The sequence below is a fragment of the Doryrhamphus excisus genome, linkage group LG19, assembly GCF_037039965.1.
Source record: "Doryrhamphus excisus strain RoL-2023G ecotype Guam linkage group LG19, RoL_Dexc_Guam_v1.1, whole genome shotgun sequence".
NCBI classification, from domain to species: Eukaryota; Metazoa; Chordata; class Actinopteri; order Syngnathiformes; family Syngnathidae; genus Doryrhamphus; species Doryrhamphus excisus.
The window spans coordinates 3,162,975-3,189,644 of record NC_136375.1 but is presented as its reverse complement, the minus strand read 5'-3'; the positions used below and the strand labels follow the sequence as shown (position 1 = coordinate 3,189,644).

At 38.5% G+C, this 26,670-nt stretch overlaps 1 protein-coding gene across 2 annotated transcripts in view; it reads left to right on the top strand.

Annotated features, from left to right (window-relative positions):
- Window positions 1-11,090, top strand: part of dcc (DCC netrin 1 receptor) — a 278,014-nt gene extending 266,924 nt beyond the window's left edge. For both annotated transcript variants that reach the window (XM_058057936.2, XM_078799161.1), the window contains exons 28-29: window positions 410-558; window positions 7,854-11,090. In XM_058057936.2, the coding sequence (XP_057913919.2) occupies window positions 410-558; window positions 7,854-7,943 (239 nt within the window). In that variant the 3' untranslated portion in view covers window positions 7,944-11,090. The remainder of the gene's footprint in view (window positions 1-409; window positions 559-7,853) is intronic.
- Window positions 11,091-26,670: the final 15,580 nt, after the last annotated feature.

Here is a 26,670-nt window from a genome sequence, read left to right as displayed (position 1 = left end):
AGCTGTGAGGCCTGCATTATTATCAGCCCGATATATATATATAGATATTTTTTTTTCTTTAACTTTCATCCTAGCACTAACTAACTTGGGATCAGGTCTAATATGGTGACGTCACCTCTACTTCAGAAGTACAACTAATCGTTAACAACTAAAAAGCGTCTCCACTTCTAGTCAGTCTCCAAAAGAATGATACGCCGGGTTGGAGTAACGTGGGAGTTGTTGAGGAGCTTGTTTAACCATCAGAAATCGCAGGAGTCCATTACTCCCAGCAGCACATCTCTTGGCCAATGGCAGCCATGATGACTTCCACATCAAATGCCATAAAAGTCCTAAAGATCCACATCTGAAATGTGATTCCATGTGTCTGCCCCCAGTCGCCTGTTCTCATATATATTCCCTTTTTACGCAGCTGCGAGCCTCCCAAAGCCTCAGGTGAAGACAGCTTCTTTGGGTCAAGCCGGGAAGGCTCGATCTCCTTTGCTTCCCGTCTCAGTTCCGACAGCGCCTGACATACTCGAGGACGGAGCAACAAAACCCGTAGAGGATTCAGCTGCCAACGTAAGTGGAAATCAAAGCAGAGCAGCTAATGTTGCCGATTTACTTTTAAACCAATGCTACATCCCTCAATCTGGGATCTTTCTTGCTTAACAACCTTTGACAAAAAGGACCGGAGGGGGAGGAAGGAAGGAAGGAGGGGCTATAGCTCGATGAAGATGAGTGAGAGGGAAAGCAGGGAGGAGTGGGATATGGAGAAGAGAACCAAGGACAAGTTGGGGGGGGGGGGTGATACATATTGGGGGAGGCTGGCATGGGAAAAGAAGGACATTTGAGGGAGAGCATTATTGAAAGACGGAAAAGAGGGAGAGGTGGAGGGCAAGTACAGACGAAATGACAGAAGTAGATGTGAAGGGCTGCCAGATGCTAGAACTTGTTAAATATTCATATCTACTCAATGACAACAGAACAGGACAAGTGGTTGCCATGACAACAGGGAGGCAAGGCCGGCAGACTGTATCAAAAGGAGGAAAGTGTACAAACTAAGAGAGAATGGAGGGGCAGGACGAGTGTGATGACGGCAGTGGGGGGGACAGTTCAAGGGGGACAGACAAGGGTGAAGGACGGATGAAGCACAGAAAGAATCAGGCAGAAGCAATACTTGTCATCAGTGTAGAAAAAGGAGATGGGAGAAGGTTGAGGGAGGACAGACGAAGTGTGAAAGGTCAGCAGGTCTTTTTTCTTCATCTGCTCTTCTATCTCTGTAATTGATCGAGTCTTTCCCCATCAACCCTCTGGGCCCTCCATCACACACACACACACGCACACACACACAGTGGGGGCTTGATGCCCGACAGCACAATGACACTTTCATTTTTATGTCACCCCCTCTTTTAATGCAACATGTTTGGGAATACAACCAGTACATTTTCCTGCTCGATGGAGCAACGGAAAACATGGAGTGAGTGTCAACATTGCAGCTTTTGCAGTAATTTCTGTCTTTATTTTTCAAACAATCTTGACAAAATGGTCTGTAAAGACAGTTACAGTGTCAGGAAGCCATGAAGCCTTGTTTATATAGAGTTTGTGAAGGCTTTGAAGGAGCACCTTTAGAAAAAGCTGTGTAAAATACTCCCAATTTATAGTGTCTGTCAGATTTGTCCAATGGAATTACATTAGGTAAGGACTTAAGCTAGGAATGACTCCATTGTGTTTTCCAGTCCATACATCCAAACCCGTGACAGTGGAAGCTTAGTTGGCATCAATCTGTTCCAGAAGGTCCGACCCCAACTGTCCATACTCTAACTGAATCAATCATGTAAATCCAATTCATTTGTTCCAAAAAGCAAAAAAATGCTAACACAAACCATGTTTTTATATAGTTTTATAGGCATAAAACAAATTTCAAAGGTTACTTTTACCTTCATTGAAGACATGATTGTTGCCGAAGACACAATGTTTCTCACCTCCAGTATCTGCTTTTCTTTTGGTCACAGCTGCAAAATAACCCAAAATGGAGCCATAGAATGTTGTAATTGCCAGTATTTTGATAAAGAATGTGAGAAACACCATAGAATTCAAGAAATAACTCATAGCAAAACACAAAAGATGTTGTCCATGTTGATCTCTTTGCCACACCGTGTCTTTGGCAACCATCACGTCTTCAATCAAGGTAAAAAAAGGAAGCTGAAATATTTAACATGTAGATAGATAGACATAGACATAGACTCCCTTTATTGTCATTGCACAAAAACACAGTAGTGAAATTGCCAACGAAATGTACAGTAAAGGCTCGTTATATCGATATCGGTTATAATGAATTACTACTTATTACGATACTATTTTCATTTCCAGGCAAATTTCTAGTCTTTTATGATATAATTAGTTCCGTTAGTACGATACCCGGTTATTATGATAATCCGGTTACTACGATGCCCTTTTCATCTCCCGCCAGCCAATTTGGTCTGCTTATATCGATACAAAAGCAGCTTAAATCAATCTTTGCTTAAGGATTTCAATACCAAAAAAGAACACGGCGAACGGCTGCTTCCAGTCAACTTTATTTTTCACACTTCCACCACCAGAGTGCCACATAGCTGGCCAAACACATGCCTGCAACAGAAGAACCAACTGACATAGCATACACACCTATTCCAACGAAGACACAAGCGTACAAATACATGTATTTAATTGTGTTGTATTCAGATATCTTTTTATCGCTTGCAATAATCACTGTTTTTCATATGTACATGCTGGCGTTCGTTGGTTCTTCTGTTGCAGGCATGTGTTTGGCCAGCTATGTGGGGCGGGTTGAGCATGACCTGTGAACCAGGAAGTGCGGGAATCGGTGTGTGTGCTGTGCTCTGGTGGTGGAAGTGTGAAAAATAAAGTTGACTGGAAGCAGCCGTTCGCCGTGTTCTTTTTTGGTATTGAAATCCTTAAGCAAAGATTGATTTAACCTGCTCGACATTGTTCTATACTATAGAACAATGTCGAGTGCATTATTGCCCACTTTTAATGCAGTTCGGCGCAGGATCGGATATATGGATAGTCCGGTTATATCTGTATTTTTTCCGACTCCCGAGAATATCGATATAACGAGACTTTACTGTATTTAGAATTATTCTGTGCATGTGAAACTATAATTGTAAAACATTTTGAACATTTGCAGCAAAACGATTAATTAGCAAAGAACTACAGTCCACCATTGATGACATGATAGACGGGAGCTGACTTCTGCTTACCATTTCCATGTATTAGCAAGCTGCTAACAAGGATGTTTTATGATAAAAATACAATAAAAAACACAGATGCGCTCATGCGCTGTATTCATATCACAACAAGACGTATCACAACAAGACGCGCACTATATTCTACACTAACACAGGCAACATTTTAGTGTCAATTTGACCTTAACCAAAAACACAGAACACAGTACATTAACCAAGGTTCCACTGTACTTTAAAAGGCATATGCTCCCCCCCAAAAAAAGAAAAGAGAAACCTAAACCTTCTTTTTCAGTGTTTTCAAACCCTTATTTGTCAGATTTAGTAGCATTTCATTTTGACTGTAATATTCAGCTTGTTAGCATTACTCCAAATTGTTCAAGAATAGCCCTGTGATTGGCGGGCGACCAGTCCAGAGTGTACCCCGCCTCTCGCCCAAAGACAGCTGGGATAGGCTCCAGCACCCCACGCAACTTTTGTGAGCATAAGCGGTAGAAAATGAATGTTCAAGGATAGCGTTACTTCTTAATAAAAGTAGAGGGATTGACATATTGTTTAGTGAGCATTTTATTCAGCAGTCAACTTAATGCAATCCTAATGATAATCATATCCCCACTGTGGCTGTAAGTGTTGAAATAATAAATAATAGCATACTTATTTGTTTGGTTTAAGTGTAACAGGCTTGCTACAGTTTTTATGTACCCTACACAGACGAATCATAGCAACAATGAAACATGACCACTCCATGTCCTGCTATTCTGTTCAATCCAGGTCAGCAGGCACACCAATATCATCAGCCAGAATTATGAACAGACATTTTTGTCCCATCAATGACGTGTTACAGGACAACTGAGATCAAATGGTAACTGGGCTGTTGTCTTTTTTTTTTTCCACGTCGGAAGTGGACAGTCTGACAGAGCCTTTAATCGCTTCATTGAGTGTGAAAGTGGAAGGTTAAAAAGCCATAAACTGTGTAGTTCACAGAAAAAGTACATGGCCTTGTTTTGATGAAGCTCCACTATGGTATTATTATGCATGTTTTATGCATTAGACATCCATAATGAATAAATTTAACCAGCAAATAAAGTACTTCAAGGTAAAATTGCATCTACTTCCTAAGATTTAAAAAGGTTTTATAACTTCATAAATATTTTTTTAGTACACCTCACCACTTCATGCTCCGAGTTTTGCAGCTTCACTCAAACATGCTTTATCAAAAACATATCAATAAATCATGCTGTTTTGTAGTTGACTAAGGCCTGTAATTCGTTATAAATAGATATATTTTAGCACATTTTATGTATATTAACCATTTTCAAGCATAAAAATGGCTAAATTACCTAAAATACAAATAAAAGGTAGCTGTAGATTTGGGCCCGAAAGCAAACTGACAGTTGCATAATGAAGTAAAAAGGTTTTTCTAATAACAAAAGCAGCACAATACATGGGAATACAGCAAATGTGCAACAAAAGGCTGGCCTAGAGGGGAAAAAAAAAAAAAAAAAAATCACAGCACACGCTTGGAGGAAAGCCACACGAAAAGTGCAATTCAAGAACGAAACAAAAATAAGAAACACTAACCAGCAAGGCTAAGCAGGGCAAAGAGCACGACAATGGTACAAGTGGCACAGCATGGAAGAACGTCCAGTGTCAGAGTGGCAAACTGCCTGCTGATAAAGGCCTGATGAGCAATCGGTCGTAGGTGTGCAGCAGATCAGTGTTCGGTGGCTCTGCCCCAGGAACTACCGTGAAAGGCACCGCAACACCAAGAGGCAAGCGGCAGCAAGACCAAACCAAGCAGGATCAAACATTCAGAAGATATTTATATGTTTTTCTACACTGGTCATCAAGGTGTCAGTAATGTTACATTGATGACACAATAACCACCGCAGGAACAACTGTAATGAAACCAAAAGGAACAAAAGGAACAAGGAAATCTCCCAATGCTAACATGTGTCAGTTCTATTTAGTCATATTCCTATTATTAGTAATTAATATACTGTATACACACACACACACAGACATATATACATACATTAGGGATGTTCCGATCAGGATTTTATGCTGCCGATATCAATAATCCATATGTGAAATCGGCTTATACCGATACCTATACCGATTTTGCCCATTCATTCCCAATTCTTATGTGAAACATGAACACATATTGCTTTCCCTCTTATGTGCATTATAACATGCGAAAACAAGTACATTTTAGCTAGCTTACAATGCTGTCATTGGGCTCTATTTTGACTATGAAGCCCTGTAAAAAAAAACAAAAACAAAACTCTTACAACATGCACGTACACTGATGATAATAGTTGATTGTGAATGATGGGCTAAATTTCCCCAAAAAGTGCAGTTCCCCTTTAAGTAAGTGCAGAATTATGACAGCTGTTGAACTCAGATGAATGAAAGCGTCTCAACGCATGACACTGGGAACACAGAGTGTAAGGTTTATAGCGTGTCTGTCTTCCTGTGTAAATATTCCATGTTACAACGTAGACACCTGCCCTATAGCATAGAAAATATTAATATCGATATTGATGCTCAGACCAGCAACCACCAGGTTGGGAAACCAAAGCAGAATGTTACAATAATGGAAAATGAAAAATTATTTCCCACCAGAAGGGCTCAAATAAATTGCCTATTCACTTTCAATGGAAAAAATGCCACAGTAAATATGAAATAACAGTATGGAAATGTTTTTGAAAAGTCTTGATTGAAACAAACAACAACTATTTTACAACTATTTTATTTAATGCACAACACTACAGGAAGTTGATGTTTGCTAAATACAAGGATGAAGAGTCTTGAACCAGTCATGATGTGCTACATATATCACTATATTGACACTTACTATGGTACACATTATGGCATTGGATGCTCATATCACCTCGTACTTTGGTACGGGACAAAAAAATTAACATAATAATAAAAAAAAAATCAGTTATATTAGAAAGGCGGGAAGTGAACAAATGTTGTGAAAAACAGTTACTGATTGTAAAAGTACCAGATGGAGGGGTAGGATTTAATAAGCTTTGCTTCTTCCTACTCCTTTTGGACATGTGGAACTGGGAACTGATTATGGGATGCACTCAATTGTAATTTGATGCATGTTCCAATGAAATAAAACCATTACCATTACCATTTTAGCGCAGCAGTACTGTTTAATAAAATTATAAAATATTGTAATGATGATGAGGCGAGACAACACAAATCACAAATTTGCCTTTTATTGCTGTCTACAAAACAGCACTGAATACCTGACAGCAAGACACATGCCACACTTCGATATAACTCACTGATACTACACTTATAGAACAACCCCTTGTAGCAATATCAATGGTACAATACCATATTAAAATAATCTCAATAAAAGGATGGATTAATGGAGGAAAATCCTCAACAAACTGCCTGACCAAGTTTTTAATTATTGCCTGTTGTCTTTCTCTGGCAAAGTTAATGTGCAAGCAGTGGCTAGTGTTGTTATATTTTACAGTCTTCTGAATAAGAAATCAAAGCATGATTTTTATTTTTATTTCATTTTGTTTACATATACTGCAGGTGCCTTAAAAAATGAGTATTTGTCAGGTTCAAACTCCTGTGACACTTGTAAAAACACTAAAATACAGAAATACAGAAGAAACAGACAACAATATTAAAAGTTACTCGCAGCGAGGAGAGTGAAACCACATACCCAGTGACATGCCGCTCCACTCTGAATATGCAGTTCACACTCCTCTCTTATTATTCTCTTTCAGGGGTCCCTACTACATGGTCATGCAACTCTGGGGGGGAGGAGGGCAGTTGCACGAGCTGTATTTGTTTGTTTATGTGTGTGTGTATATATGTGAGAGTAATTACTTTTATTGTTTTATGAGTTCTTATCTTGACACATTCTTGCAGGATTAACATGAGCATCTGCAGGGTCGCTGTTGGTGCATCCAGGCACCTCCAGGACCTGGGGGTTGCTGGGGGTCTCTAATCAGGGTCACAAGAACATTTCTTCTTCAGCACATTCAAACAATCTCTATTGTCTAAGCAAATGATATAAGGGTGATAACTAACGCTATATTCATTCTATCTATATTTTATTCTAACAGTATTTTACAAAGGTTTTACTAAAGCTAGCATCAGGCATTCCAAAGGTGCTTCAGTGGAACGGGTGGCTCGTCATTCCAGTAGTGGTCTGTTCAAGCACAATTACGTCCAGGCTGTAAAATGCTGGAATGCAAAGTTAAACATGGGAAGTAGAAATGTGGAATGTGTTATATAGTATATTCCACTTAAATTAAAGTCCAGTTACAAAGTCCAGTTACAAAAAATGTCCTCACTAGGAGGAGCTTCACTTCTCTCTTCGTCCGTCTGTTGCTGCACAGATTTGATTGGCTGAGTAGTACGGTGTGGGATGACTTAACTCTTATACAATTGGTCAGTGAAATTCTTGATTGATCGGTACCGTTCAAAATGGAAGTGCCACTAGTCCACTAGTTAATGAGTCTGATATAATCCAATATAGGGGAATTGCCTTTACACATAGAAAACTAAACCTGTTGGAGTAATGGCGACTTTTGCACTGTACTGTCTACCATGCAAAGCTGTGAAAGACGTTTTTCTGATTCTGTTTTCCAGGTGTATGAGCAGGACGACCTTTCAGAGCAGATGGCTAGTTTAGAGGGGCTGATGAAGCAGCTCAACGCCATTACTGGCTCTGCCTTCTAAAGCCTTCTAAGCACCCAGCCCCCGAGCAGAAACAGTTCTTCAAGCCTCCACGTCTCCGGCAACAGCCGCAGCCTCTGAAGTTTGAAGATGCCTACGGGGACTCGGACTCGGGACCTCCATCTGTGCTGGATTGAACCACACATCATCAACTCCAGGAACAGGATGAGTGTGGAGGGTTCAACCTAACAGAAACAAAAGGAGGGACTACCAATGCCCACCATCAAGACTCAATGAAATGGCAGAAAAAAAAGACCCAATTGTAAGATCTTTCCTGTTTCTCTTCTTTGTAGTATTTATTAAGATCCGCCTCCTCTGAGTTCTCAGCGACTCAGTTACTGTGACTGTACCTCCTTGCCGTCAGGAGTATTCTTTTCTTTTCTATTTAAAACAAACCCTCACACACCGATGTGAATATGGTGTGAAACCAGTACCTTCGGAGTGAAATACACACAAACGTTCAGCTTCTACGGCTTTTAGTTTGCCTGTTGGTGAATTTCAAGCTGACATTCCTGCACGTTTGTCTTCAGCCGCTCATTTTGATGTGGTTTCACCGGACCAAACCACTTCCAACTCTGGATAACAGACCACCAAACCGGACTAACTAGATCAACAAGGATGAGTGTTGTTGCCAAATACATCTCGGGAAACTTCCCTGTCACATTCCAGCCCTGCATTTGTTCCAGCAGTTTTGGACTGGCATTTGCTGGTCGGTTCCGGATGTTATGTGGCGACTGGACCTACACGGTAATTCAAACAAGACAGTAGTGATGATGGCAGTGATGAGAGTGAAAATGACAACTGTTTATTTTTTTACTTTGTGTATTTTCAGTATATATTTGACTTATTATTAAGGTGGATGTGTTCTTAATAGATTCATATTTATTTTGGATTAGATAAACCCATGTTGTACCGATGTCAGTCTTGAATTTTCAGTTTCACATGGAGGGGTCAGCTTTTGATACAAAACAAGAATACAAACACAAAGTCATGCATATTCCACAAAGTGTATTTTTTCACTTTCTCAAAACGTTTCCACAGAGGTACAACAGAGGTCAGCATAAAAAGTGTGTAGAAGATAATAAGGGGAATTGTTCTCTCCATTTAATTTTTTTTTAATGCAAGCAGTCTGTATAACGTGGACTAAGTAAACACTCAATATGCTTCCATGCACACAATATACCAGAACCCAGGAAATATAAAACTGGACATTGTCTTCCCAAAGACCAATTCCAATCAATGACCATTCCATTCCATTCTCCTCGGTTTATTCGGTTGGCGGTGGGCCTGACGTTACCTGACTCGATATCCCGGTCCAACCCCGGGATGCAGGCGAAGCTCAGTCGGAGGTGAGAGTTGAAGACTCAACAAACAAGCATACCCTCACTACACGTTTGGCAAATCATCACTAGGTGGTGATCAGTTGACAGCTCAGCCCTTCTTTTCACCCGTGTCTCCAGAACATGCAGACGCAGGTCTGATGATACGACTACAGAGTCGATCATAGACCTGCAACCTATGGTGTCTTGGTGCCAAGTCCACTTATGAACCTCCCTATTTTCCAACATGGTGTTAGTTATGGCCAAACTGGGCGTCTCACAGTCCAATAACATCGGGAAGGCCGTTCCTCCCAAACATGACCCTCCAGGTCACACTATCATTGCCCACATGGGTGTTGAAGTCTCCCAGTTTGTTGACGGAGTCAACAAGCGGGGTGATCCCCAGCACCTCTCTGATGGACCCCAAAAAGGCTGGGTACTCTGAACGCACAATGACAGTCAGGTCTCTTTACCCCACCCGAAGGCGTAGGGGATGACTCCAACACAATGGCACCAAGGTGGGAGGCTATTAATAAGCCCACACCAGCTCGCTGCCTCTCCCCTGCAGCAACTCTAGAGGAGTTAGGTTCCAGAACCCCAACTGTGGATCAAGGTGAGTCCGATTATATCTAGCTGGAATGTCTCAACCTCTCGTGCAAGTTTGGGCTCCTTCCCTACAAGAGAAGTGACATTCCATGTCAGATTTTGTTGCCGAAGGTCGCCCATGCGTCCACCAAACCACCACCCAAAAACTCAATGCACCGAACCCTTATACTTGGCCCCGCAGTTGGTGTGTCTACCCGGGGAGGGGGGATCCCGTGTGGCTTTTTCAGGGTGGGCCCAGCCGTGCCCCATAGGTGAAGGCCTTACCACCAGGCCTGCTAGGTCCTGGGCCTGGCTCCACTTCCGGGCGAGGTGTGGTCTCTATTCTTGCCTTTCTCCATTAGGGTCTTCCTCAAGGTAGTTTTCCCACAGGCACCCGTAGCACGGGCCTGTATCCCATGCTGTATCCCTGTAAGCCCAATACCGGTTCATACTAAGATGTAAATGGTGGAATAAAAAGTGGTTATTGATGCTCACTGCTCGGATGGAAAAGGCATTTGTTTGGTTTTATATTGGGTTACACGAGTGTAAATGTGACTGTAGGGGTGTTATTTCATGTCTAGATGGGTAAAGCTGGGGAGGGGTGGTTGGAAATGGATCACCCGCATTACCAACACCAAATGTTGGCATGGTGTGCATGGAAATGTAGTGAATGTTATGCAGTGACAGTATTTTGGTTTTGAGTGTGACATTTCAAACATGAGGTCAGCCAACAAATGAGAGAAGAATACGTCTTTTAACTTTCTTCTTTGAATTTGTATTGACAGCTGAGAAGGAAAAGTGTCCAATTAAATGGATCATTAGTGGAGCTTGCCTTGCTTTTGTTTAGTCTTGCTTCAGAGAAGATTCATTCATGAAGAGCCTTTGTAGAAATATCTACATTTTTTCCCCCAAATATCAGACCTAATTTCTTACTCTTTGAGGAGAAGTGTGTGGAGACACAAAATATATTTCAACTAAACCCATAAGAACCCATGGTGACACGCGTGCCATGTGACGTTTTCCCACCCTAAATGGCGTGTCAGGTAAACTGGCTCATTTTCAAAAGCGTACTTTTTTGCTGTGAAAGTAAATTTTTAACATTTACTCAGAAAAAATATATATCTTAAAGGAAAAAAACAAGATAGGAAAATACCGCTGTTGGGCGTTTAGCCTTAAAACTCCCGCGGAAAGCCTGATCTTACGTATTTCTCACAATAGTAAAAATGCTGATTAGACACTCAATAAATGTCAATTTTTTTTTTTTGATGAATACATGTTCTTTCTTCAATTCAAAGTACATTTGTGCTACACAAAGTATCGGGTTGACTTAGCATGAACAATGTAACTTATGTTACATCACAAATCCAAAAGTATTGGAGGCCAATTCCGTTATTTTTCCTGTAGACTGGAAACGTTTGGGTTTGACACCAAAAGAGAGCAATATTTCAGCTTTAATTTCCAGGGATTTACGTCTGGATGTGACAAACGACTTAGAAGATGGCATTATTTGTAAAGGAACACCACATTTTGAGGTGACCAAAAGTATTGGAACAGGCACTTAATAAATTCAAGTGAATAAGACTTAATATTTTGTTGCAAATCCTTTGTTTGCAATAACTGCATCAAGCCTGTGACCCATAGACATCACCATTCTTCTTTGTGATGCTTTCCAAGGCTTTCACTGCAGCATCTTTCAGTTGTTTGTTTTTTTTGGGGGGGGGGGGGGGTTATTCCCTTTAGGCTTCTCTTGAACTTAAAATGTCTGGACATTGACTTGGCCAATCTAAAACCTTCCACTTTTTGCAGTGTTTTGGGTCATTATCTTGCTGCATGATGAAGGATCTCCCGATCAGTTTGGATGCATCTTTCTTTACATTTCGCAGACAAAATGTTTCTGTAGATTTCGGAGTTCATTTTGCTGCTGCCATCATGGATTACGTCATCCATGAAGATCAATGAGCTCGTCCCAGAAGAAGCCATGCGAGCCCAGACCACAACGTTGCCCACCATGTTTAACAGATGAGCTTCAATGTTTGGGATCATGAGCAGATCCTTTCTTTTTCCAAACTTTAGCCTTTCCATCACGTTGGTAAAGGTTCATCTTTGTCCCATCAGTCCATAAAACTTTGTCCCAGAATTTTTTAGGCTTGTCTGTGTACTTTTTGGCAAAATCCAGCCTGGTCTTTGTATTCTTTTTGCCAATGAGTGGTTTGCATCTTTTGGTGTAGCCGCTGTACTTGAAGTCTACTATGAAGTCTTCTCCGAACAGTAGATGCTGATACCTTCACTCCTGCCCTCTGGACGTCGTTGCTGATTTCACCAACAGTTGTTTTAAGGTCTTTCTCTAGAGCTCTCACGATGTTCCTGTAGTCGACTGCAGTTGTTATCCTTGGTTTACCCATTGGACGTCTGTTACTTAGTACACCAGTGGTTTATTTCTTCTTCAGGACATTCCAAATGGTTGTACTGGTTGTACTGGCCAATGTTTGTTCAATGGCTCTGATCTTCCATCTTCTCTTAGCTTCACAACTGCTTTTTCACCCACAGACAACTCTCTTGTTTTCCTGTTTATTACACCTCTGATGTCTTCACAGGCAAAACCCAAACCTGAAACTGAGTGTAGACATTTAGTTCTATTTATTGTTGAAATAATTAATGTGATAGGACTCACCCGGGCAATAAAACACACCAGTCAGTCATCTTCCAATACTTTTGCTCATCAAAAAATGTGGTGTTCCTTTACAAATGATGCCATCTTCTAAGTTGTTTATCACATCCAGATGTAAACACCTGGAAATAAAAGCTGAAATGTTGCTCTCTTTTCTCAAGTTCATCTTTTGGTGTCAAACCCAAAATTTTTCCAGTCCACAGCAAAAATAACAAAATCCACCTCACTGTTCCAGTATTTTTTGAGGGTACTGTACTTGACAACAATTAGCATAGCCCAGTTAGCGTGTTTTTGTGTTTAGGTAAAAAATATACAGCAAAATTTTGTCCAAGATTGTGTGCTTTACCCAGGTAGCATGCAATATGGCACACATCCTGATTTGTTATTAATATTTTTGTGTTATTATCAAAATGCAAACCAGAACCGGAAATCACTGTCCTTCACCCATCTATGGCATCAGCAGCAGCTCAACCCAGTTCTTTGCTAACATGGTTTATCGATCACGGCTGCAAAATAACCCACATTAGAGTCAGAGAAAGTACCAAGTGCCAGCATTATGATTAAAAAAATAATACTATTAAATACTATTACTATAAATACTATTAAATTCAAAAAGTTACCCAGAGCAAAACACAGCGGTATCTGTGTTGCTCTCGCTGCCACATCGTGTCTTTGGCAACAATCTCATCTTGAATGAAATTAAAAGTGACATTAAATGTTCATTTATAACTTTTATTCATCATTTATATGCATTTGGAATTCTTGTGTGATACAATTTTTCTGTGTCTGGAACAGATTACAGTAATTGGATTTGCATTATTTGGGGGGAAAACTGATTTGGTTAGGGTACGTTCCGCTTTGAGTCGTACATTCTGGAACTGATTAATGATGTTAACCAAGGTTCCACTGTAGTAGTAGTTTAGGAAAAAATGTCACCAATGTTTTGTTCCACTTCCCTATAATTTAAATTTAAATATTTCTGGATTCTAATGTGCTAAATTGACAAATGACTCCAAGTGCGGTGAAGAAAACAAGCCGTCAGTCTGCTCCATAGTCGACACCCTCGTCACCATATTGCAATTTACAGACCTTTATCTCTATGTGATGAAAAGGAGAATCCTGGGGGAGATTCGGGCAGACGAGCCGCATTTATATTCAACACTGGCTGGCGAGAGTGTGAGCAGGGCACTGAGGAATGAGGTGGCGAATTCATTATAAAGACATTGCAAACATTATGATTCAGGCTCATGCTCACTGGGCCGTTACAGCGGCAGGAAAAAGTCCCGGGGACGGAGGCGGTAGAAAGGTAACATCTCCGCAGAATGGATGCCGCAATGAAAGGTTGGAGAGGGCAGGTACAGGCGGCGTGGGGATCAAACTCATCAACCTGCTCTGGGAGATGAAGCCACTTACTTTCTTCTCCCTCTTCTTAGGGCTCGGCTCGGTTTGATTCAGCAGTAGGAATGTTTTTATTGTCGCAACATCAACAAAAATGAAATTGTTTTGGCACCATGGAAAATAATCTGCTGCATGTATTCATTATTTTGGTGTGCAACACTCTCAGGTTGTTTAGTTAGCGGTTAATTTAAGTTCAAATTCAGGGTTACAATAGGATTAGGTTAAATTCATGGTACTTCTGTTTTACTAATACCATTACATGTTACAAAATGATCAGATTCTTAAATAATTCATACCTGAAAACCTTTTATTTCCATCCAACGACATAACATAAGCCACGGGTTAGGTTTAGGTTTGTGGTGAGGGGTTTGGGCTAGACCAGGGGTGGGCAAACTTTTTGCCGCATTGATATGACAAAATTTACGGGGGGGGGCAGACTATATATTTTACACGTAACAGTCCACCTGGTATTATTGTATCTGTAAAATTGTCATGCAATCTGCTATTATTATTTATTATTTTATATTTATATTTAAATATTTTAAAAATAATAAAATATTATAATAATTACTATAAAATTAAAATAATAATTATAATATTATTATTATGTAAAATATGCAAATATAACAATAATATTATGTATAATTAATATAATAATTAGCATTAATATAATAATTATAATAATCATAATAGTTCTAATAATAATTATAATAATCTAATAATAATAAGAATGATTATTATTATTATTATTATGTGCTTGTGTCCCTTTTTTCAGGAGCACTTTGTAAACAACAGACCATGTCAAAAAACGAAATTGATAAAACCATCAAAAGGTTGGCTCAGGCCATGATGCCAGGTTGTATGTTGAGTTTAAATGAAATACTTTGGAAAGATTGGGCGGGCCGTATTCAAACACTTGGCGGGCCGGATGTGGCCCCCGGGCCGTAGTTTGCCCACCCCTGGGCTAGACTAACCTTTCATACAGAAAATCATACAGCTACACGTTGCTAAAAGAAGCATTTTAACAATGATTTTCCAGAAAAAAGTGACATCACGCCACATCTGGTAGTCGCTTTACATAATAGGATGTCAATTCTGTTTAATTATGAGGGCAGATTACTTCATAAAAGGTATTATGGCTATATGTTGCATTCCTCCATCACATTATAAAGTCGGGGTTTCATGGCACACCATAATCACCATATTCCTTGCTTGGTTGGAAATCTATTGTTTTTAATTTAATTGACATTTAACTAATACATATATATATTTGACGTGTTTCTGGCTTCACTGAATTCTCAGTCATCTAGGTCTTTGTAATCCGCAAAAGATTTCTGGTTAATCCTTTACGTGTTTTTGGTGTGTTGCTGCAGAAGAACTGCATTACAAAATATTGCTTCATATTTGTTGCTTCATAGTTCAACTTCATTAAATTGAGTTAGTGTGTGTTTGCTGACGAGCCTTCAAACCAATCCCACATCAACATGTTTAGCTCATTTGAGACACAATGGCTCGCTATTGATTCGTTCTCAAAACATCCCATTTTTTCTGTAAATCTACAAGACTAGATCTGCAACAATTAATTTTTTTGATTTATAAATGTAAATATCGTTTGATTTCAGCCTCTCAAATGTGAATATTTCCTTCGTCATCCAATAAAGCAGACCTGTTATTTTTGTGTTTTAGGCAAAACAAGATGTTCAAATACAGCAGCTCTGACTTTGGAAAACACAGATCGATATTTTTGCTTTTCTGATGTGTTGCAGACCAAACCAGTAATGGTTTGCTTTTGGTTCATTGATATTGATTAGGTCCGTTGTCCTTTAGCCTCCTTGGGTTAATGTACATTTTCATAGAGAGTTTGAAATACTCAACTCACCACGAGTCTGTGAATGCAACTAGACTATGTTGTGACTGCTGATTGGGAAGGCAAGGCAGACGGGGGCCATCGTGTGCAGTGAGACACGAAAATGCCATTTTGGTTTGTGTGTACGCCCTTAAGCTATCTCTAACCATGAATACATCCCTAAAAAGAAAATAGGGAGTTCAATTCTGCCAACGATGCTGGCTTACCCATGTGCTTAATATGTGGCCAGACATTAGCCAACATCCATTCTTTCATTTTCTACCGCTTTTCCTCACGAAACACGGGGGTGCTGGAGCCTATCCCAGCTGTCTTTGGGCGAGAGGCGGGGTACACCCTGGACTGGTCGCCAGCCAATCACAGGGCACATATAGACAAACAACCATTCACACTCACATTCATATGGGCATATGGACATATGTGTTGAGTTTTGCATGCAGAACATGCAAACTCCACACAGAGAGATGGCCGAGGGTGGAATTGAACCCTGGTCTCCTAGCTGTGAGGTCTGTGTGCTAACCACTCAACCGCCGTGCCGCCCACAATATAAAAAATAGAAAACCATTTTCACATCAAGCACTCCGCTTTTTTCTGAATAGTACCAAACTGCAGATGAGCGTAAGAGAACGATTTGGGAACTACAGAAGGTTGAGCAGAGCAAACATACTTTCAAGAAGCGGATAAACGCTCCAAACGAAACGACGGCTGCTAGTGTTGTGCCTGCATATGAGATCATAAGGAGGGTAAAGTCGTTTGCATAAAAATACATGAAAGAATCGTCAAAATATCAGCGCCTCTACGCTCTGAATTCAACTGGAAATGAAAGAAATACCTCTTTCTCCGGACTGTCAATGGCAATAACCATCAACAGTAGGCTAATTAATGATATTAATTCAGTGCAAGCATATTGAATTGGCTGGGATGAGTCAACATTTTTATGTTGAAGGGTTTGTTGGTTCACTTCATCCCATGAGCCGAGTGCTCATTGTTGTTTTATTTTAATGTTTAATAAAGTAGTTCTGCTAGTTGGTGGCGCCACATAAGTAAATCATTCTGCTTCTCAAAACAATATGCGTTCAAAAGAGCATATTGCATCACGAAAACCTGGCTGACGATGAAACAAGTGACGGCGACATTCCCTTCAGCACAAAGCCAGGTCACTGAATTAAACGATAAATTAAACAAAACAAGCTTCAGATTAGTTGACTAGGGAACTAATTGGTAGCTGTCCTAAATTATGCTCCCAGTTTTTACGAGTTTAAGTTCCAGACTTCTTACATTCCTTAACTGATTCCTATATGAAAAACTACCAATATTCCGTCCATCCATCAATTTTCTATGCCTGGGTGGCTGAGGTATGTTGGAGTTGGCCTGGTCGCTGCCAATATTTCACATCCCCCAAATTCCCACTTTTCCAAACACAACTTTCCTTTCACTGAAATCTTACTTTGTCCACATTTCCGAAATCACCGTGGCATCAAAGCATTTTGTGTTCATCTTTGGCTCTTCAGCATTCATACCCAATTTCTACATAAATTGTCTTCTCTGGTTGCAAATCATTTTTGTATTACTTCCTTTGCTATGAGTGAACTTTCAAATGTTTACTTATAACAAACGTCCATTTTGTCAACTAAAAAGGGAAAAAAGACTACATTTTTGGAGTACTTTGTTTGTTTGCCTTAAGAGTTGTCTAAAATTGTAAACGATATGGATTTATATTTTCAAATGAGGGATTCACCACCAGAGTGTCTCCTTCTGAGGACACAGGCATTGAACAGAGTTCACTTCTATGCAGTTATCCTTTATAACGAACTCCCAGCGGGTGTGCCAAAGTGATATTTTGTACTTCAGATCTTTGATACCATTTTTTACATTTTCCACTAGAGAAAAAAATATTTGATGAAGTTGAAGTCCCATCTGTCTTTGTAGTCTTTTTGTGTTCCAGAAATGTACTGTATGTCATCAGGTTCTGCTTTGCTAGAGACTGTCTCCAATAATAATCATATTTTATTCCATAAGAATCCATAATAATGATGAGAGATATACCACAGACCAACTGGAACACATGCAAGACATTTGTGGATTTTGTTTCTAAAATACAGTGCTACCTCGGTGTTCATTAGTAATAATAATGCAATAATTATTATTGCAATAATATATATAATATTTTTCCATAAAATAATGTAAATCCAATTCATCAAAAAAAGTTGTCAAGATAGTTATATAATTTAATGATAGTTTTATGTGCAGAAAACAATGCTAAATAATATAAAGGATTAATGAAGACAGCATTGAACCGAGAGGTAGGAGGGGTACTGTCATACACTCGTCCAATTTCTTTCTTGAATAACATTTTCAGGTTCTCACTTTCTTTATCCAAGAGCTGGCACTCGTAACTTTCTTTGAAATGGGATTCCATGGTGACCGAGAAGTCGTACTTGATTAAAAACGAAAAAAAGAGCATAAAGACTGAATCATCATGACGCAAGATGCTTTGTCATTACATTCGATGGAATGATACAAGGGCAACCGGACTGGTACACGCAATGAAGATATAGTGAAGATAATACATTAGTTTTCACATCGCATTTGGCCAAAAGGCAGAGAGGGACATTTTACTAGCTTGTTTTCTTTGAACTCATTTCTGAAACATAGTTAGAGTATTGTATTTTCTGACAACTCAGTATGCATTACAATTGTTCAATTGCTTTGAAATTAGATTTTCATTCATTCATTTTCTACCGCTTTTTCCTCACGAGGGTCGCGGGGGTGCTGGAGCCTATCCCAACTGTCTTCGGGCGAGAGGCGGGGTACACCCTGGACTGGTGGCCGGCCAGCCAATCACAGGGCACATATAGACAAACAACCATTCACACTCACATTCATACATAATAATTTGGAGTCGCTAATTAACCTAGCATGTTTTTGGAATGTGGGAGGAAACTGTAGTACCTGGAAAAAACCCGCGCATGCACGGGGAGGACATGCAAACTCCACACAGAGATGGCAGAGTGTGGAATTGAACCCTGGTCTGCGCGCTAACCACTCGTACGCCGTGCCGCCCAAATTAGATTTAAATACCAAAAAATAAATATAATAAAAATTAATTAAGGATACCAGACGTGCTATTTTGGAAAGTCATGAATTCATTAAAAAATATATCAAAAAGAGCTGAAATGTAATTTAGCATTACAATTAGCACTAAAATGAACTTTCATGGTAAATGACGCGTTTACCTGACACATGCCATTTTTAGGAAAGCCATATTCCGGAATTGTCACATGATAACCACTCCAAAAATGTTTCCTATACGCCACTTAGGAACTTGGTGAGTTCACAGCACAGAGTTGTAGTGAACGAAACAGCTCTTAGAGACAGTTCTTTGAAGTGAACGCTAGTGGCTGGTTGTTTGAAATGAACGAGCCGTCATTTTTTTTCATGTCTCCTTTTCTGAAAATGGTCAATCAACTTAAGCAACCAAAAAACTGAGGAACCGAAGCCCATTCTACGGCGACAACAAAGACAAACTTTCCATCGTTTATTTGATTAAACATCTTTGTCCGATTGTCGTATCTGAAAATGTGTTACTTTTATAAAAAAACAAAAAAGATGTGAATTTCAAAGACCTGGTTTAAATGAAGTAAAGTTGATGGATTCCTTATTTTATTTTATGGTCCAACATTCAGAAACCTCCCAGAACAGAACCTCCTATTTGTAAAGAGTTTAGTCCAAACCCTTGTGAGCCTGTCGTGTCCATGTGGTGACCGTGTGGGATTCAGAAACAACACCTAAACCTGATAAGGTGGCCATTCAGGGTGCTTGTCTCCCACATTTGAAAGAAAAACTCAATTTCATTCATTTGCTTTTGTGTGTGTGCGTGCTTGTGTGTGTGTGGCAGCCACTAAAGGTCAAAAAGGGGAAGAATTACAAAGAGAAAAAAAATGTAGCTGGCAGGTTTATGAAAGACAGAATGAGTGCAGTGCTGAACAAGAAGAAAATGATTGTGTCTGAATAGAAGTGGAGAGAAAAAAAAACGTGATTTCGACTTCAGTGGGGTGAAAGGACCAAATTAAAAGTCCCCTTATCTCCTTTTCACACACACAATCATCTCATTTCATCCAGAACATCAACAGAGGACCCGGCCACTCTACATCAATAATTGTATATCATTATTTGAAAAGGTTCATTGTTGCCAAATTAGCTTAGTTGCTGCAATATTTCATATTTTTTCCCTATTTAAATGGAGAGAAGAAATGTAGAAATGTGTGTGGCATCAAGTCTATTTAAGAATCTATCCACAATGTTCAGTGCAAATGCTGTTTTTGTAACACACTGTACAACAGTCCCATGCTCCTTTTTATAGAAATGGTCTATGGTGTTTAGTAAATAAAATTTTGATACAAAACTATTGCTGATTTGTCATTACTTGTATCCGGACTTCCATGTCAAGAAAGTGAAAAAGTTCCATTTTAAGCAACCGTTTCTTATTTTTTCCCTAAAAAAGTAAATATATCCTGTCTAGCAATTTTCACATAAAAAAAATAATCTTATATTAAGAAGGTATAGCTAGACAATTCTTATGAAGATATTTTTTTCTCTCAGAAATGAGACCTTTTTTCTGATGACATGCTAAAAACCTTATTTTGATTATTCTTCAACAACAGATTAAGAATATTTATCATAAATTGAGATTAAAACTGGTTTCTAAACTTTCTAAATTTAAGAATGGACTCACACAGAACATACATCAATTTATACATATTTATTTATTTATACACATAATGTCATTGTATGGTCATATCACCTCATACTTCAGTACGAGGTACATTATTTAAAAAAAACACAAAAAAACCTTAAACTGTATTACGGAAAGCAGGAAGTGAACAAATGTAACAGTTACTGATTGTAAAAGTACCAGATGGAGGGGTAGGATTTACTAAGCTTTGCTTCTTCCTACTCCTTTTGGACATGTGGAACTGGGAACTGATTATGGGATGCACTCAATTGTAATCTGATGCATGTTCAAATGAAATAAAACCATTACCATTACTATTACCAATTTATAAACTTTATTTTCATGGAGGAAAATAATGAAACAATAATATGCAATGTACTGTCAGTAAGGAAGCTTACCCTTGTAACATATGTTTGTAAACATTTTAGGTAAGCAAACTATAATACATCAGATGAGACCTTATGTAACTCAATCACATCTCTAATGTTATATTTAATGAGTACATACGTCACATCTTTGTGCGTAAAAGTGTAATATGGAGTAAAATCAAGAAGTAGAAGTTAATTTGCTTGTGCCATAATTGGAATTTCTATTTTGTATGCCCTGTAATCCCTATCATGACAAAGAGTGGTTTGGTTTGAGCTCAAAACAGTAAAGTTAAGAATTTATAACATATATATATTTTTCACCAGTCCGTACTCGGGCAAGTTAGCAGAAACTGCATTAAAATGTTTTTCCCGCAATATATTTATTTCCATTTAGAGTTACCATTTAAAAGACACAGCATGGTTGATATTATCATTTCCCGAGAATACGCTCACTTTTTCTTTGAGGTAAGACATATTTTGTTACTTCAGATGTGGGTCCTAGTATACTCTCAGTTGAAAAAATTGGGTGTTCAGAGCTACTTAAATTCTGGCAACATTCATACATTTGAATGTGCCTTATTAAAGACCTGCACATATTTTTAAAATTGACTTTGGAGATCCAAAACAATGTTTTGATTCAAATCTCATGCACATATGATGTACCATTGGTCCCAGGTTTTTAATCTGAGATGGGATATGGATTGGGATAATGTTGTTTTCGGGGAAAATGTGCCTCATATGCCTTAAATGTTGTTCTATAAGTATTTTTAATTGGCCAATAGTTTGAAGACTCGTAACAGGAGATAACAACATTTCAACAATCTCTATTAGTTGGAGAATGATTGCATTACATTCCTTATTTTTATCTGCATCAATCAGAAAGGGCAGTATTTTTATTTATTTTATTTTATTTATTTTATTTATTTTATTTATTTTATTTATTTATTTTATTTATTTATTTTTTTCCAACTTTATTCTAGTAGTCCATTTGAGTCTTCTTAAGTCTATCCCGCTTATGTTGATGTTTGTTATTATGACTTTTTCTCATCAAATGTGGGCTTCTACCCTAAAATTCCAACTTCATTATTTTTTTCTGTAAATTTTTAATTTTTCGTTTTTTTTATTTATATTATATATTTTATTTATATATATTTTTTATTTATATTATATATATATATATATTTTTTTTAGGGCAGTATTTTTAGAAGAACGATCATTTGCCCTGACAGGGCTTGGTTTGTCCCTGGCATCCAGTGGAGAGTATGGGAAGCATTCCCATTCCAGCATTAAAGGTTTCCAACTCCAGCTGTTTTATCACACATTTTATTTCTAAAGGAGCTATGCCTTCAAGAATTATGTGCATTATATCTTGGGGTGTTTGCGTAATCATATTAAAGGCTGGGAAGTCTACTAATTTACTTCTCCTATTGATCCCGTGTGTAGTTTTCAGGCTGTTTTTGAGGAACTCTGTGTTGGATCTCTCAATGTCATCACACTGTCTGAGATGTCTTTCAAGTGTCCTTTCCTCAAAATGTTCTTCAGCTAAGTGCATCTGCATGTCTTCAAATACACATTTACATTGTCGACATTTACTATAAGCAAACCTGCACCCTCTTTAAACCCACAGATTTCATGTTGTGCTAAAGTATCACCACAAATTGAAACTAATAATAATAATAATAATAATACATTTTATTTGTATAGCGCTTTTCAAGATACTCAAAGACACTTTACAAAAGAATGAAGTTGAATAAAACAAGTAAACAGAATAAAAGACACACCAAAATACAACATTCATTGGTTAATACATGAGTAAAAACTACTACTGCTCCATATATCAATATTTTGGATGAATATTTCCCAATGTGTAATAAAATATGATCAATTTATTCTTGGTAGCATGAGACCCAAGATGATTGCAGATTTCAATTTAGAATAAAGGATTATTTGTAATGAATAAGGTCGAGCAAAAAATAAAGGGTGTGACTTGATAAGGTCTCCATCTATGATGTCAGTCAAATATCCATTTGTGTATTTTGGTCCCTTATCAATCATTGCTAACACCTTCGGATGTGACAATAACTGTTGGAAACTTTTAACCTTCCTCTTGTGTTAGCTTTCTGGTATCATGTCTTATGTTTTGACCCTTGTATTAAATCAGCTATAAAATACACTAAAAACAATAAGTTACCATCAAATTTGCTTCTCATGTCTTGGTTACCTTCTTAGGCTTCCTCATCCATGAAAATGTTGCTTTTAATACTTTTGGTGTGGCCATGGAGGCCTTTTTTTGTCACTATACCCCTCCATTTCTATTTACAAAAATGAACCTCAAAAGAATCATATTCATAAATTGAAGGTTCTTTTGTTACCTGGCTATTACTGAGGGCTATAGAACATATCTCTTAAATTAATTAGTTTTATTTATTTTCTCATTTTAGTATGAATCAGTAAATAAACATGTATGGTGTTGAGGTGAATTTTGACCCATATATATTAATGTCAAGAAAAGGTATAAAAAGTGATTGTTTTCAGCAACAGAACTTTAGTATAAAGTGAAATGAAAAAGCAGAACAGGTCCAGATCTTGGTTCACTGTACTTCTTGCCATTCTTTCCATGATCCAAATTGTAAATGTGAAGTCAGCCAATCAAATGAGTGAATTCACGTCACATGTCTGGACCTTGTTTTTCTGCTGGTACACTGGAAAACCAGTCAAAATGAGAATCCCCTGAAGCTTACATGATGAGAAGAGGAGCTGGTTGTCATGTGTTGGCTAATTGGACACTTAGGATTTCAAAATATTGCTTAATAGTCATATTATTATAATCGGGTCCAAACCCACCCTAACAATACAGCGGTCATAATTTCAACCAGACTATTTTAAAATGTAGTAAAAATTATTTTTTTGGTTTTATTTTGTTGAAATAAAGTTTCCTGACAAAGTCAAAAAGCCTTGATGCAATAAACAAATGTTATGTGATTCTTTTTATGCATTTAAATGTAAAACGGGTCGGTGCCGACCCTAACACAAGAGGAAGATTAATGAGAGGAATGTAAAGAAAGTATTTGGATTTGGAGGATAAAAGTCTTTTTGTTCCCTTATTTCTTAAGCAAGCAGTATATCCCACAGTAATCTCCTCTTAGCCTATAAAATCTAAATTATTTTTAATCACACTGTCCTGCCTGTATGTTGTTGATACTGTGGCAAACGGATCCTCAACCTGATCAAACACAGACATTGGCTCCTTTTCAAGTTCATTTCCTGGGTGTTGCTGGAAGACACTTAGAAGCTTGCCCCTCAAGTCGGCCACCAACAGAGCCTGATATTGTTGCATTGCTGCCACCACTTCATTGACGCCACTCTGAAAAAAAGAAAAAAACAATTTAATATAACAATGGAAGATTTTCAGATCTGACATTTGGGAAGAGAGAGCTCAATTTTGCTAGCTAAAGATAAAAGCAAACACATAGTCTCACAAATACAAAGGATACTTATACACGCACCCACACAAAAAAGGACTAACGTGACCTACTCTGATGGTAAGATCGATATTGAAATATCGAGTATTCGATACCAAATCTACATGCTCTAAAATAGATTCTTAAATCAAAATATCCATACTTTTGACACTAGTGTCAGATTCACAGGTGATGTATATCATTACCAAGCACACGATGGAAAGTAAGTTAATCATTGGGATGTTGCCAAATGATAGGCACTTGGTGGAAAATAATTGTTCTTATTGTTCTTAGTATGGAATGCATAAGCGCAGAGCACACTGTTCACGCAGTCTGTTGAAACCATGACCATGACCAAGAAATTAATATTACAGTAAAGTCTCGTTATATCGATATTCTCGGGAGTCGGAAAAAATACCGATATAACCGGACTATCCATATATCTGATCCTGCGCCGAACTGCATTAAAAGTGGGCAATAATGCATTTTAAATCAATCTCAATCTGTCGAGCAGCTTAAATCAATCTTTGCTTAAGGATTTCAATACCAAAAAAGAACACGGCGAACGGCTGCTTCCTGTCAACTTTATTTTTCACACTTCCACCACCAGAGCACAGCACACACACCGATTCCCGCACTTCCTGGTTCACAGGTCATGCTCAACCCGCCCCACATAGCTGGCCAAACACATGCCTGCAACAGAAGAACCAACTGCGTTCGTGGTTTCTCTCGTGTGTATAGAATCTATACAGGCATGTGTTTGGCCAGCTATGTGGGGCGGGTTTAGCATGACCTGTGAACCAGGAAGTGCGGAAATCGGTGTGTGTGCTGTGCTCTGGTGGTGGAAGTGTGAAAAATAAAGTTGACTGGAAGCAGCCGTTCGCCGTGTTCTTTTTTGGTATTGAAATCCTTAAGCAAAGATTGATTTAAGCTGCTTTTGTATCGATATAAGCAGACCAAATTGGCTGGCGGGAGATGAAAAGGGCATCGTAGTAACCGGATTATCATAATAACCGGGTATCGTACTAACAGAACTAATTATATCATAAAAGACTAGAAATTTGCCGGGAAATGAAAATAGTATCGTAATAAGTAGTAATTCGTTATAACCGATATCGATATAACGAGACTTTACTGTAATTGTGAATTACTAATGTCAAAATTACTCTGTCTTGTATTATTTATGCAAAGCGGTATGTTGTGATTTGAAATGCTCTACTTTTTAAAAATACCACAAACATGAAGTGGATTTCTAAAAACTACTGGTATCGACAGGTATTGACGGCCAATATCAGTCTGAATTTTACTCAATATGAGATCAGAAAGTAAACATGTGGTATCGCACATCACTGATTCACTCTGACAAGATTCATGCCACACCAACCAATGCACAGTGTTTAATATTACTAACATTATGTATTTATCTTAGTCCAAATAGGGGGTGCATGCAAATCTCGGCAGGTCAAAAATACGCCCTGCTGTAAAATGCATGCACCCCATATTTCCTATATGGGAACTTTTTTGGTCCAAAGTTGAAGTCCACATGAGAGGTGGATGTCTTTAAAGTAAATCATGTGAACTATAGACATAAAGATGTTATCTTAGTCCAAGTCGGGGGTGCATGCAAATCTCAGCAGGTCAAAAATCCGCCCTGCTGTAAAATGCAATGACCCCATATTTCCGATATGGGAACTTTTTTGTTCAAATGATGAAGTCCACATGAGAGGAGGGTGTCTTTAAAGTAAATCATGCGAACTAAAGATATATAGAAGTTATCTCAGTCCAAATAGGGGTGGATGCAAATCTCGGTCGGCCATAGAATGCATGCACCCATATTTGCTGATGGGGAATTTAAAATTCACCAAATAACCATTGTGTTCCCACATACTGAATGAATGAGTGGAGCCCCCAAGTTCAACACCTTCATTTTTCATTTTACAGTCCAAAGTTTGTCAAACGGTGAGATGGACTGTTGCATCATACCTCGTTCACTGTCTGTTAACAACTCTTCCTTGTGGTTTGGTTGCATTGGAATGCGGTAGAAATTACGTCAGCTCCTGGCCACAAAATGAATCGGTAAATACTTCAACATTTCATATTTGTCATTAGTTATGCAGAAATACATACTACATACATACATACTATCCCATGCAGTAGACTGTAGTTTTTGTTGCAGGCACACATTGCTAAGAAACTCATGAAGAGACTTTCAAATGTCAAAAGCCCAAAGAAGATCAGGTCTAGCCCTTTAAAGAAAAAACATAGACTGACATCTGATGAGTTTTGTGCAAGTCACTTAAATCCAGACTCTCCTGGATCAAGCAATGCCTCT